Here is a 15,129-nt window from a genome sequence, read left to right on the forward strand (position 1 = left end):
GTAATATATAGATGGATGGATGGATGGAAGAGAAGAGAAGAGAGAGTGGGGTGGGGGGTGTTGACAAGGATCGGAGGGGTCACCGGCGGTGGCCGGTGGCAGCCGGTTAACCTTAAAATCCTTCCTGATTTGGGCACCCTGCATCGTCCGATTTGGTGGGTGTGGCTGCCTGCTGGATTTGTCATTTCTCCACCCCACCCAGCCACCTCCTAGCAGTAGTAGGAATAAAAACACGAGGTCTAGAAAAAAAAATGCCATGGATGTGCTGCGGTGGCAGATGATGATACTTTTGCCATGCTAAGCTATGGTGTGCTGAGAGAAAATATCTTCTCTTACTGTTTTGGTTGATGCTTCTTCTTGCTCAGCTAGCTTCTCCTGCCTGCCTACGGTATACCCTTGGAGACACTTGACTTGAGCTATGGGGTTTCTCTTGTGTTGACTTTATTAGGGCCTTGTTTAGTTCCAAAATATTTTGCAAAACAGAGACTGTAGCATTTTCGTTTGTTTGTGAAAAATATTGTCCAATCATGGATTAACTAGGCTCAAAAGATCCGTCTCATCAATTCCGACCAAACTATGCAATTAGTTTTTATTTTCATCTATATTTAATACTCCATGCATGCGTCTAAAGATTCGATGTGACGGGAAATCTGAAAAAATTTGCAAAATTTTTTGGGAACTAAACAAGGCCTAGCTCCCCGGCCGATTGTGTCTTGGTTGATTCTTGAAGAGACACTTTTGTGTGAGGAACTGATTCTCTGTTGTGAGATAGAGAGTTTAATTTGATGCTACAATCAGACCTCTTTCTCACGAGAAACACGATGAACGGTAACAAGCGCGATTGCGGCGCGGGGATTCTGAGTTGAAACGTTTCACCTTTCCTTCATCGAATCGAAATAGCCACCGGCTAGTTTCGCCAGAATTCTCTAGGCCATCTCAAGGGCTTCTCTCCAACGTGTTTTTCCAGTTAATCATTTTTAAGTACAACGAGTTCAGTTGGGTTATGTTTATGTTGTACTTTGCCTAAAAGTTCTGATTTTTAAGCAGATTTTTAGGTATATGTTTTTTTATAAAAAAAAACATTTTTTTCTAAGAATCTAGTAGCCTATTAGCCAAATGGTCTCATAAGCTGATTATGATTTATCATAGAATTGTTCTGCAGAGTGTTTCACGAGAATCTAGATCACATATCGTTGGTAGGGATTATCCAATTTCTCTCCTTGTTGTTAGTTTTTGTTTGATAATTTCTTCTATTTCTAAGGAAACAGTTTGAAGAATCCCTCCCAAACATACCCTTAGATATTTTAGGTCTGAGTTTTAATAGCAAAAATTTAAGTGATATAGAACATTTTTCCAAATAAAGGTGCACCAGGACTTTTGGTTGGTTAAGGTTTAGTGAAACCATATGAGAATTGCATCATTCAAAAGAATGTATGGTACAAGTACCGGATAGGGGCAGAAGGAAGCAACAAACTCTAGCCGCATCAGCTGCGCACGCTCGCCGCATCCGCATCCCGTGCCCAGGTCAGCCGGCTGCCCGCCACGCCGCCCTCCATGCTGGCCGTGCACGCGCACGGCGGTGCCGCAAGATTCATTATCTATGCACTATTTAATTAGTTTTTATTTTTGACTATATTTCATTATCTATGCACGTGCCGCAAGATTCGATGTGACGGGGAATCTTGAAAAGTTTTTGGTTTTTTGGAGTGAACTAAACAAGGTTCTAGTTAGTCTATGATTGAACAATATTTATCAAATACAAACGAAAATACTACGGTATCTATTTTGTAAAAAAAAATTTAGCACTAAACAAGGCCTTAGTGTAAAATTTTCAAGGGATGTATGCTATTATTCCCCGCAGTCCGAGTTTATACTTTTACTATATATGCTTATCGGAACAAAAGTGTTAATGGTAATCAAAGTACATGTGTTTAGTGATGTGAGTATATTGCAAGCAATGCAAGGTTGTCAAAAAAGAATATATATGGATCATGCGACGTGTTGACGACGATCCGATATACGACGACCTGATCGACGACGTGGCTCAATATCAGCTGCGTGTTTATGCAATTTTTTAATTGTTCCCCCATGCGATGCGATGCGATGCGTTGCCGTGCAGTCGTCCTAAATTTGTAATGCACCACGAGGAGCACGCACCTCGCTCGCCGCACCGGATCACATGATGCCTTCCTTGTTCTCGTTTTCGATCTGTACGCACGTATATATATACAGCGTGTACTTCCTCATCTAAGTATTTTATAAATAAATATACATAATCCCTTAGTATCTGTTATTCTAGTGTACATATATAGTTTTTTGTTAAGCAGATAAATATATATAGGAGTATTATTTTAAGAGTTAGTAAAAAATTATGAACCTAGAAAAAATAACAACTTATAATTTAATTAAGAACGGAGATATACATACATGCATACATATGCTCCATTAGCTGCACCTACAACATGCATTATCTACCTAGTATTTTATTTAGTTCATCCGATTTGGTTAGAAAAATACGGCTCCACTGCGTATTAGATCTGTTCTAAATGAAACTATTCTGATTTAACGACAAATTATATAAAATCTCTAGTTCATCATTGTTGTCAAATTTATAATAACACATCCATTTTAGAGTAGATAACTATTCTAAGGCCCCGTTTAGTTTTTTCGGGTAAAGTTTAACTCATGTTAACATTGAATGTTTGGACACATGTATGAAGTACTAAATATAAACTATTTACGAAACTAAAAATATAGCAAAAGAGCAACTTGCGAGATGAATCTTTTAAGCCTAGTTAGTTCATAACTGGACACTAATTGCTGAATAAAACAAAAATACTACAGCTGTTAAACTTTAATACCCCCAACCAAACACTCTCTAAGTAGATAACACATCCTCCAGTCCCACTAGTCCCGGACTCAATTCTAACCAGGAATAATATGTTGATATGATATTCTTTTCTCTACCAGTGATTACTAATACGTACTGTATTACATCATTAAATTAGAATAAAACTCATTTCAAAGTTCCATTAGGTCTGGCTAATCCGACTTATATTTACTTTCTACTTGGCCTTGTTTACTTCCCAAAAAATTCTATAAAATTTTTTAGATTCCCCGTCACATCGAATCTTTAGACGCATGCATGAAGTATTAAATATAGACAAAAATAAAAACTAATTGCACAGTTTGGTCGGAATTGACGAGACGAATCTTTTAAACCTAGTTAGTCCATGATTGAACAATATTTGTCAAATACAAACGAAGTGCTACAGTGTCGATTTTTCAAAATTTTTTGGAACTAAACAAAAGGCCTATATGAGAGAGGAAGTAGCAAATAAATAGAGCTCTGCTGGGTCTGGATCTCGAAGGCAGGCAGCTGGTACCAGCAATTAAGTGAGAGATGCCGCCGGAGCTGCCATGCATATATATCCTCTCTGATCCTCTGTGTAGTACCAACAAGTTGCGAGGCCACTTGCCCGGCCGGATCGGACAGATAGGATAAGCTAGCTTTATATTCACCATGCACCGCCGGCCGGTCCGACATCGGACTCTGTCGGAGTTACCTATGCTGTGCCTAGGTTTCTCGCTCGCCGCCGGCCGCCGGATTAATCCCCATCACCCCATGAAGGCATCTCATGTGTATGCAAGCTACTAGTAGCAGGCTTGTTCTAGTATACCAGCAGCTCGATATCTCGATCAGTATCTTCGTTCTTCTTTTACCCGCATGCAGAGGAATCCTCATATATATATACTCTCTCTGTCCCGGTATATAGATCAAAAACGTATTTAATTTCTCTCATAACACTAGCAGTACTGTTTTTATGTTTGTGAAAGAGCATGTCTTATATTACAAGACATAAGCAAAAAGTATAGTTACGCCTTATATTATGTACTAAGATGGAGGGAGCATTTTATTTAGTGTTGTAGCATATTCGGCAATGAAGCGGACGAGAATAAGACACGTGAACAGTGCACGTGACCCCTTATATTATGTAAAAGAATATAGTATATATAGTCGATTGGTCGCGGATTGCTTTCTGATCGACCTTGCCGGCCTAGCTAGCTAGCTAGAAATTAGAGCAGACAATATCTTGTGGGCGACCTCTGCAATTAATACTGTGACCACAAAAAAAGGCATTAAATATATTATATTTGAGACAAACTAATTAATACATACTTCATATATATATATATATATATATATATATATATATATATATATATATATATATATATATATATTGAGAAATGGACGCAGTGCTAGTTCACCTCTTCTTTTAACCGCCAAGTAAAAATGTTCATTTTCTGGTGACCACCAATGCAAATTATGCAATGGACCCATTGTGGGCTTGTTAGTTAGAAATTGTATTTTGTAGACACAAATGCTCACTTGACATGTTTGTGGAATGAAATACGGCTCCTTGGTGCATTTTTCCAACAAAAGGTTTAGTTTTGAGTTGTTATGGATTAGAGAATGTGTATTGACATTTAACTTGAGATCTATGTCTAGTTAGTTTTTTGAAGCTAGCATGTAACATACTAATATCGGATGAAAACAAAGCTATGTATCAAAGTTTTAGAGCTTTTACAGATCTACGACTTTTAGTTGATAACTTTTCCTTTGAAATCATTTATACTCCAAAATTATGTTTCTTAGAGTTTTGAAATTTACTAAAAAAATATTTTGATTCTACACCATATGCACAATTTATGAATTTGTTTTGTGCAAAATAATCTATCACTAGTGCTTCAAGCCACGAACTGACAATAATAGTCTATCACAACCGATTGAAGCCACGGACCGGCGGTGATATACTATCGATGATAAAAAATAGAGGCCTTTTTCTGGTGTAGTGAGTACTTAATAATGAAATTAAAGGCCTTCTCATAGATCTCGAATATTCAATACAAGATTCGATGAACCGAATAGAAAAACAATCATTCACTTCTGGTATGTTTGACAGATTTTTGTAGAAATGCTTTGGATCTAGATTCTCTCAGGAAATATTTCTCATGATAAATCAAAATCACTTCATAAAATCGTTTGGCTGGTAGATTAGATTCTGATTCATAAGAAAATATTTTTTAAAAAAATCCTTTATAGATTAAATTATGCTTCAAGACTATTCCGTGCTAGTGTTGCAACCCAAAATGTCACAATCAGTAAGAAAAGCATGTTTTATTAAATAATCAATTCTAGGCACGAAACGTGTGTACCTGCGTAAGTGTACGTGGACGTGTACACATGGAAATAAAGAAGGGTATGAACAGTCAGTTAGACGGAACAGGACTACTACTGGTGGCGATGTGTAGTCTAGCTGCTTTCGGCCCTGATGCGCACGGATTTTAATGCTACAGACTACTGAAAACGGAAGGTCAATGCAATCGCGTATAGTTCGTCGCCGGTCGATGCACGGCAAGTGGGTCATCCATTTTTCGTATAACCGGTGCCCAAATTTTGACCAAAAATATTGGTTTTTTTTTGTGTGCCATTAACATGTACTCCTCTAAGGCCTTGTGTAGATGTGATTTTTTTTTTTGATTTCGCTACTGTAACACTTTCGTCTGTTTGTGATAAATATTGTCCAATCATAGACTAATTAGGATCAAAAGATTCATCTCGCGATTTATAGACAAACTGTGTAATTAGTTTTTGTTTTCGTCTATATTTAATACTTCATGCATGTGCCGCAAAATTCGATGTGACGGAGAATCTTAAAAACTTTTTAGTTTTCAGGTTGAACTAAACAAGGCCTAAATTATAAGAGTTTTGACTTTTCTAGATATATTATTTTTATTATATATTTAGATATGGCGTATGTTAAATACATGATAAAAAAATTGAAATGGAAGGAGTCTTGTGCCTCGTAAGTCGTAACATCTTGAGATTTTGATTTTATTAGTTGCTACCATTGTTAAAAGCTTGTGTGATTTGTCTTTCATTCAAATTTTTTCGTTTGTATTTTTGTTTGGCATGGTAAATTTTGGTCATCAACTAAACAAGTCCTAAGTCATACAATGCACTCTTCGTTACTATGGCATAAACGGTCGTTTACTCGTTTAAGTGTATGCTGATGCTCAGATCTACGGTAAAGCTTGAAGTGCCAACTAGGATGGGCCAAGAGTGCTAAACCAAGACAATATGAATAGTTAGCACTTGTTTCAAAAAAAAAAGTTAGCACTAGCGTTTACTATTTACTAAGAAAACAGTAAAAACTAGGGAGGTAATTTAGATATTGATTTAGTGAGTTATGTTATATTACTTTTGGTAATAGCAGCAGGGGGTTAATTTTCATGGCAAGGGAGTGGATATTCTATGGCTACTAGACCAGTTTCAGTGGGGTTGCATTAGAATTTTATCGACAATAAATAAGCTAATATGACATATATAGTATAGATGGAGAAATATGATGAATGTTTTATTAATTATAATGAGTTTGTAGGGATATAACTTATCTATACTGTTTCTAACACATAATAGTTTTGAACAGTGGGGACAAAAAATCCCCACGAAAACACGGAGCTAAGGCCAGACGAACTTGGGCCTTGGCCTCCTCTTGCCGCAGTCTAAGAAATACTAAAAATCAAAGTTTAATTACTTTTTATTTTTTTGTAATTTTCATACTAATCTTTAGAACTATTTGCTATATAGCCTATACAGTAACTATTTAAATGAAATTTTTTGGATACTTAATAGTCTACTTGCTTTTTTTGTTACATTTTTAGGTATTAGTTAGCATGAAATTTGTAAGTGGCTAATTGCTCCGACATTTGTGTACACATTGATCAGCATAAGAAAAATTAGCCATTAGAAAAAGTCTACTTACCCCTGAAGTATTGACCTGTGTCTAACCTAGACTCCCCAATTACAAAACTCGATAACCTACACTCTAAAGTTTGTAAAACAGGGCAACGAACCCCTGGACGGTTTGGGAGGGCGGTTTTACCGACGTAGCGTCCAGCCTGTCATTGGTATTGACACGGTGGCGTGGTGGATGTGGCTAGCCGGTGGGTCTCACATGTCAGCCCACTGCCTCCCTGCCCACCACCACCCCGCCCAGCGCCTCGCCTCCCCACACATACCCCCCTCTCTGCGCCCATGGAGATGCTCGTGCCCGTGAGCCCCACCACCAGCACCTCGTTGTAGAACTACTCTGCAAACACCGGCCACGCCACCATCGGGACGCCCGCCGCCGCTGCCTCGGTCACTGTGCCCCACCCGCAGTGTGTCACAAACGCGCCCACCGCAGCACAGCCACCTGCGAGGCCCACCCCCCGACCACAAGCCCGTGGCCCGGCACCGTGTCGTCGATGTCCGGGAGCGGCGGCGTCGCGTTCTTGTCCCTGACCACCCACACGAAGTTCGCGCCGGAGTCGGCGAGACCCATACCGAGCTCCACAACCTGATCCCGTGGGAACCGGGTGAGGCTACTGAAGCAGACGTAGACCACAGACCAAGCTGGTTTCGTGTCCAGCCACCTCAGCACGCGCATGGCCTCGGCGGTCGTATCAGCCTCCCCGGTGTGGCCACGCTCCAGGGTGTCGTTGTCGTCGTCGTTGACAAGGCAGACCGGCCCGACGGTGAACACCTGCTTCCCCGTGTCCTTCTCGTTGTGTTCGATGTACCTTTGCTTGAGGTCAGCGAACAAGTTGACGACCCACCCAGTCGTGGCGTGCTCGGCGTCGAACATGCGGTTCAAGAACTCACGTGAGTCCGCCTCGAGAGCATCGCCTCGGCGACCCTCGATGTGGTGAGTCGCACCAAGTCGGGGAGGCCGGGAACGAGGAATGACTCTGTGTCGGACGCCATGTCATTCTGTGGTGGGCTGTGGAGCAGCAGAGCAGGCTGCACCGAGAGCGCGAAGCACCCCGTGCCGATGAATGCGGTTGGGAAGGTCGTCGGCGCTCTCGTGACCACCCGTGAGCCCGGCGGCCTCTGCGGGCAGCGTGAGCGTGGTGATACGGATGCAGAGGCTCACGGCGTCCGCGCGGGCGACGGGGCCATCGAGCCTTGCGGTGTTGCGCGTGTGAGGACGAGCGTGGCGTCGGCGTCGCGAGACGCGAAGAGGCGGGCGAGGTGACACGCGAAGACGCGAAGGGGAGGCGACGGAGTTCTTGAGGGGATAGCATGCCTGACGTGTGGGACCCACTAGCTAGCCACATCCACCGCGCCACCGTGTCAATACCAGTGACACGCTAGACGCCACGTCAGCGAAACCGCCCTGGGGTTCGTTGCCCTGTTTTACAAACTTTAGAGTGTAGGTTATGTGGTTTTGTAGTTGGGGGCCTCGATTAGACATGGGTCAATACTTGGGGCTAAGTAGACTTTTTTCATTAGCCATTCGTAAAAGTTGCTCCTATCTCCGCCACTTATTATTATTATAGAGTCTACACTCCCTCCATCCTGAAACATAGCACATTCTAGTTATTCTCAAACAAAACAAAGAAGAGTGTAATTAATAGAGGCATGCATCAATCACTTGTAATAACTTCCTAGTTTATGGAAATCCTATTCTCTTACCAATGATTAACGGCGGACTTAGTTCCCATATATATAATCAAGTATTTCTATTAAGTAAACATTATATTTTTTTTCTCTCTCTCGAAGCTCTTATGTTTCATAACAAATTTCAAAGCACTATATTACATAGCGGAAGGAGTACCAAACTAATGACTAATTAAATCTTTGATTCTTTGTTTTTTAAAAAATAGAATTTATCGGTGTAGGTACCCTTTTGTTTACCATGGGCTAGCTAGCGGCTGTGTCTTTCGTTGCGGTCTTGAAGACTGTCACGTGAAAGCACAAAAGCAGACACAAAAAAATAAATAAAAAGATCATCCTTTGGTTAGTACGTGTGGCATGCAGTTGATCCTTTTGTACGTGTACGTGCAGCCGTACGTGCAAGTTGGCAAGAAGTTATGAACAGCGGAGTATGTGAAGTGGTGAGGCGGGCGCGCGGCGTACAGTACGTAGCACGTGCACGTACTACAAGTGGGCGCGGCCGGCCGGCGCTGCACCTGCACCTGCACGCCACCACTCTCGTACGCCTTGATTGGCCCGCAGACATTTATCGCCAAGATCCATCCATCCCCGCCCGGTTGCCCTTTGCCTATCACAAAGATCATCCTCGCTGGCCGGCCGGATATATATATATATATATATATATATATATATATATATATATATATATATATATATATATATATATATATATATATATTATTATATAAAAACCTGGCTCGTGACTTGTGACAATCTAGCTAGTTATTATTTTACCAACATGTAGTATAACTTTGTCATGGGTGCCGAGCGGACCATTATTCCTCAAAATACAAGACTCATTTTAAGTTTGGGTTAGAATTTTTTTCCCTCTCATCATAAGTTGGTAAAGTTAAGAGCTATATATAAAGAGCCTGCTATGCCAAATCTGGGCATTATATTTACGAGTAGATTACAAAAGCTAGTGTAAAAACTGATATGTGTTTGGATAGGTTAGAGCTTGTAAACGCTATAAACCACAAGAAGTTCTAGCTGAGGCATACTACATTCATTACAGTTTAGGTTTTGTTTGGATGTAGTCGGATTCACATCAATCCACATGTGTTGAAGTGGATTAGAGTGGAATTTAAACTAAATTCCACACCAACACACATGGATTGAAGTGAATTCGACAACATCCAAACAAGGCAGACCCATCCATCGAGTCCACTTGCACTCATATGTATGCATTATATGAGCCGACAGAGAGATATATTTCCCCTCTCCTAGACCGATCGATGTCAATATATTGTATATTACGAAAAAGGAATATATTTTCCCTCTCCATCATCATCATATATATTTATAATCGACGACGACGATCTCTCGTTTAGTCTGTGATGTGACGATGAACAAGGAAACAAAGACGATGAACAAGGAAACACGGCAGCATCATGCAGCAGGCCCAGGGAGTGCATGCATGGTTGTTGGAACTGGAACATCATGAAATCAAGGCGTGTCCGAGAAATCTATTGTATATTGCATGTGTCATGTGTGCCTCATCAGTGCCCGCACAATTTTGTACTCCTACCAATTATTAAATTCAGCATGATGTGGCCTATTTCTTTCGGGAAGGATGATTAAACAGGGGATATGTGGAGATTAAGAATGGAGTCACCCATCACCTTATTATTGGTGGGACTTTCCTGTCCATCCACAAAACAACGAGTTTGGTTTGTGTGTGGACCCATCCAAAATCACTTTAAATTTGGCTAGCAACAACATTAAGTTTTATAATCTTTGACCAATAGTTTAGCTATATCAACTTTCAAATTTGTAATCAAATATACTACATAGTAATGATAAGTTCATAATCATAAACAATATAACTTTCTCCCCTTTTGATAAATAGAAAAAAATAGGTAAGGGGCTCCCTTGCCGACTTGCTTTAAAAAGGTCAAAGTGTAACTTAAGAGATCATATCATGTAAGAAGATGTCTTAGAGCAAGCCCAAAATAGTAGAGCAAGTGTTTGGTTATAAGTCAAGTTATTATAAGAGCCAAGCTATATAATATTTGTCTCTTATTTCTATGTAAAATTTTATTATTCACTACTACATAATCTTGATTAAGCCGGTTCCAAACACCTCATCAACACTAGTTTTGGCCCCTCGGTGATGAAAGTCATTGGTGTTAAGAATGGTCATCACCGCTGGTTAGGATTTCTAGAAATTCTAAAATCTCTAGTTAATAAGTAGCTAAAATTTTGTTTTAATCCTAAGAAAGCCACATCATCCGACTGCACAAGTCACACGATTTTTTGCACAAAAATACCCATGCTACATGGCGGGCGGATTCGAACCAGAGATGTGTGTCCTCAAGAGCAGCTACTGTAACCACTCTAAGTCACATGAGCATATTGATTCCCCTAGTATTCATTTCTCACTTAGAACCCCAAATGACTTCAAATGAAAAAACCATTAACAACAAAGTTGTACTTCTCATCGAGATCTACAACTTTGGTTTCGATGGTTTCGTCATCCGAGGTCATTTGTCAAATTTAAATTTTGAATTATGAGAACTTGAGCTATACTTTTAGGACTTCATGATTTCAAATAAAAAGTCATCAACAATAAAGTTGTTGCTCTCATTGAGATTTACAACTTTGGTTTTGGTTGATTTTTCATCTTAGGTCATTTGAAAAAGTTGAATTTTAAAATGCTAAAACTTCAAATACAAATTTAAGACCATAAATAATTTCAAATAAAAAATTATCAACTTTATAACTTTGTTTCTTGTAATTTTTTCATCTAATGTTGTTTGTACAATTCAAAAGAAACAAATTTTAAAGTATGAGAACTTCAAACGGAATTCTGGGACTATAAATGATTTCAAATGAAAAATCATCAACTTATAAACTTTGTTTTCATCCGACTATATTTGAAAATGTTAATGAAAGTGAATTTCATCATAGGTTCGTAACACCAACCCGCGGTGAAAATGGGCCGACCATCACCACCGACAGTGATAGGTTATCACTATCGGTTCGTGTTACTAGCCAGCGGTGATAACCACCTCCATTTTCACCAACAGTTCGTAATACGAACATGCAGTGGTGAAGGTGGCTGCAATGATTAAGTTTTTTGTAGTAGTGATTATTATTTTTACCCATTTCACAACTTCTCTTTTCTACACCTCCTCGCATTCACTTGATGTTTGGATCCACAAATATATAGGCATCTATGCCAAGCTCTTGTTTGTATAATAGGTGAGCTCTCCTCTCTCTTTTCTCTTCTCTCTTCCATATTGGCATTTGCTTACCTATAATACAATTGTTGTACCTAGTACTTTATATACTGAACCAGAGGGAGTACTAAATCTTTAGCTAGATATTTCTAGAAATATATATACTTGCAACTAGTGGTTTCTATATATTTGCTAATTAAATATAATAAAGTTGTAGGTGTACGATGACATAAATACGAGTTAGTACGCGTACATATGACTTGCATTGTGTACCGCAATAATAATCTTTCTCTTCTGCTCGTACGAAGAATAATATGGTTGAAATTTCTCGGTCGGGTGGGGCCAAATACGCATGCGCACACGTAGTTAGTCTTCCTCATTTGCTAAGTACATAGTAGTCATGCATCGTATATAATGGGATATGCACATACACACATACATACATGTATATTGGATTTGGTATAGCTCCAGATAGTTCATCTCTCAACCAACTGTATGTTGCGTCTAAAAATTGATGGCGGAAGAAGCCGGGACAGCCTTCGAAACGATGATGAAAAGGATGATATGCAACTAGTTATCTCGAGAAAAGGCAGCATGCTATGAATACGCTTGGTTAGTGAGTAGGGGCAAATTAAATTTAGGGAGTTTATCGGGGGGGTTCGTCCACACCGATGAAATTAATAAAACTTTTAACAAAATACTACTAAAGTGTAAAAACTTTATATAAGGCAATGAAGTTGATACTGATGACTCTAAAGATGTTCTTAGCTAGTAGCTAGATTCACCAATGTTAATGAGGGATGAAGCTACAATAATAATAACGGGTAGCATCTACAACAAAAAAAAGGTAGCAATACAAACAACCACCACTACTAAAAAAAGAAAAGAAAAGAAGAGATAATAGGCACCCTCCATTCTTCCATCCAAGCGGACTCAGAAAACAAGGTCATACTCAGTAGACAAATGTGGTGGTGAAAGAAACTCTCGAATTATAACGATGAATAAAAAGAACACATCCTCAATTTCATACGAGAGTGTATATGCCAAGATCTTTAGCTACACAAAAGAGAGAAGAAGAAAGAGAGGTTGCCATGAGCAGAGCTTACTGTTGAGGACCGAGGATCGATCATCTATCCTTCGGTGTTTGGGATGCAGACTTACAGTGATAGGATGATATGGGTACTTCTACTCCCAGTAAAGAAGAAAGACCCAATGTAAGGTCAAGTAGAGCTGTTAACGCTAATTTGGGTTATACGCCAATAAGGGCTAACACGCACTTGTTGTAAATCAACAAAACTGACAAGCAAAGGCTGATTCGACACACATTCTTCGCCTGGTTGACTCTTGAACGCCTTCCAAGACCAAGTTGGAGTCCGACCGGTCTCGGAATAACAGGAAAGCCTTCTCCTTTCCTTTGCCGGGCTCCAATTAGGCCGTGTTTACTTCCTGATGGGAAATATTTCGTGACACTGTAACATTTTCGTTTGTTTGTAGTAATTATTGTCCAACCATGGACTAACTAGACTCAAAAGATTCGTCTTGTCAATTTCGACCAAACTGTGCAATTAATTTTTATTTTCGTCTATATTTAATACTCCATGCATACGTCTAAACATTCGATTTGACGGAGAATCTTGAAAATTTTTTGTTTTTTTTTTGAAGTAAACAAGGCCTTAATGTCAGGAACTTACCAATTCCATTATTCTTCTTGTCATATTTTTTTACTGTCAGCGATAAGCACAGCTCACTGTTGGTGGGTCAAGAGTAGCAGTGGGCCCCAGGCCTCGAATTATTGAGGAGGAACGAACAAGTGGTCCTGTCCATCCTGCCCTGGCACCGTACCGGCTGACTGGCAGTGCAGGGCAGCAGCCATATATCGGCAGTGCCCACGTTACTATTTTCGGGCTTCAACCCGCTGGGCCCAGGTCGCTCCGTTTGATTTGCTAGTACATAAGTTTATTTCGGACAGCGACAAAGTCTTTAAAACAAACTTTGATCTTTTATTTTTATAAAAATATTTTAAAAAATAATATATGTATAAGATTTTTCAAGACAAATTTATTTATATAATTTTTATATTTGTAAACTCAATAATTTAAAAATTATTAAAATTTATATTCCTAATGTTTGACTCAAATTGTGTCTAAAACATCTTCTAAATCCAATATGGAGGGAGAAGTATGTACTCATTGTACACATGCCACCCACCCCCCGCCGCGTTAAAAATTGAGTTAGGCCTTGTTTAGAGCATCTCCAACAACTTGGTATTTCAACATGCTATCCTACCAAATCTGCTAAAAGCATAAAAATCCTCCTCCAACAACTCCTTATCTCAACTTGCTAAATTTCCCAAGTTGCTATCCAGAGGTTTCTACTGCCGAGATTTGTCAAGTTGCTATCCCAAGTTGCTATCCCGAGCGCAACTTGTTGGAGACACATATTCTTTTACCAAGTGAGCTGGTCCCATCTGTCATCCTCTATTTTTACCAAGTGAGAATAGCAACTTATTGGAGACACATCCTTTTTTCTTTTGCTAAACAAATTAGCAACTTGCTATAACTCAAGATTTGACAAGTGAATTTTACCAAGTTGTTGGAGATGCTCAGTTCACCCAAAAACCAAAATCTTTTCAAGATTTTCCGTCACATCGAATCTTACGCCACATGCATGGAGTATTAAATATAGACGAAAATAAAAACTAATTACACCGTTTACCTGTAAATCACGAGATGAATCTATTAAGCTTAGTTACTCCATAATTGGATAATGTTTGTCCAATAAAAACGAAAGGAACTAAACAAGACCTTAGCTCTGAACTCATTGTATATGAGTTGGTTAGATTTCTTATGATGGAACTTGCTCATCTAAATTTAAGTCATTGACTTAGTATGGATGCTTGTATTTTTCTTTGATTTATTTTAGAATTTAACGGCACTATATTTTTTAGTGATAGACAAAGTCTATGGTGACTTCGTAATTCTCAAGATCTACCGGTACAATACTCCGTGATTCTCAATATCTACCGGTACAGTACTTCGTAAATGTATGTGCGTGTTGTGGATGTCTATGTTGTACAATGTAATGATCAAAAACAAGTGTGTGCTTAACTTAGGGGCACATATTACCTAACTACTAGGTAGTACACCAAGATAGATGCTCTTTATAAACAGCTATATATAGTAGTATGATATTATCTAAGCACTATATATTTGTTCTTTATTACTAAAAGCTTGGAGTACTATATATAGCCTGGTCTACAATTAAATAGTTGCATTTATATATAACCAATAACGCAACTTATATATTGGATATAGGACTTTAACCTTTTTTATATACATACACACCAATCTAAAAATTAAAAAAACACAAGACATTGTGATGGAGGATTAGCATATACTCCTA

The 15,129-nt window shown here is 39.1% G+C and overlaps 1 protein-coding gene across 1 annotated transcript; it reads right to left on the reverse strand.

Annotated features, from left to right (window-relative positions):
• On the reverse strand, positions 7,233-7,694 carry LOC8068152 (scopoletin glucosyltransferase). Its single transcript, XM_021447550.1, has one exon. The coding sequence runs from the start codon at positions 7,692-7,694 to the stop codon at positions 7,233-7,235; it is 462 nt and encodes a 153-aa protein (XP_021303225.1).

The sequence above is a fragment of the Sorghum bicolor genome, chromosome 9, assembly GCF_000003195.3.
Source record: "Sorghum bicolor cultivar BTx623 chromosome 9, Sorghum_bicolor_NCBIv3, whole genome shotgun sequence".
NCBI lineage: Eukaryota > Viridiplantae > Streptophyta > Magnoliopsida > Poales > Poaceae > Sorghum > Sorghum bicolor.

Excerpts from the sequence above, each read along its gene's own strand:
- LOC8068152 (XM_021447550.1), bottom strand. The coding sequence starts at position 7,694 with ATGTTCGACGCCGAGCACGCCACGACTGGGTGGGTCGTCAACTTGTTC.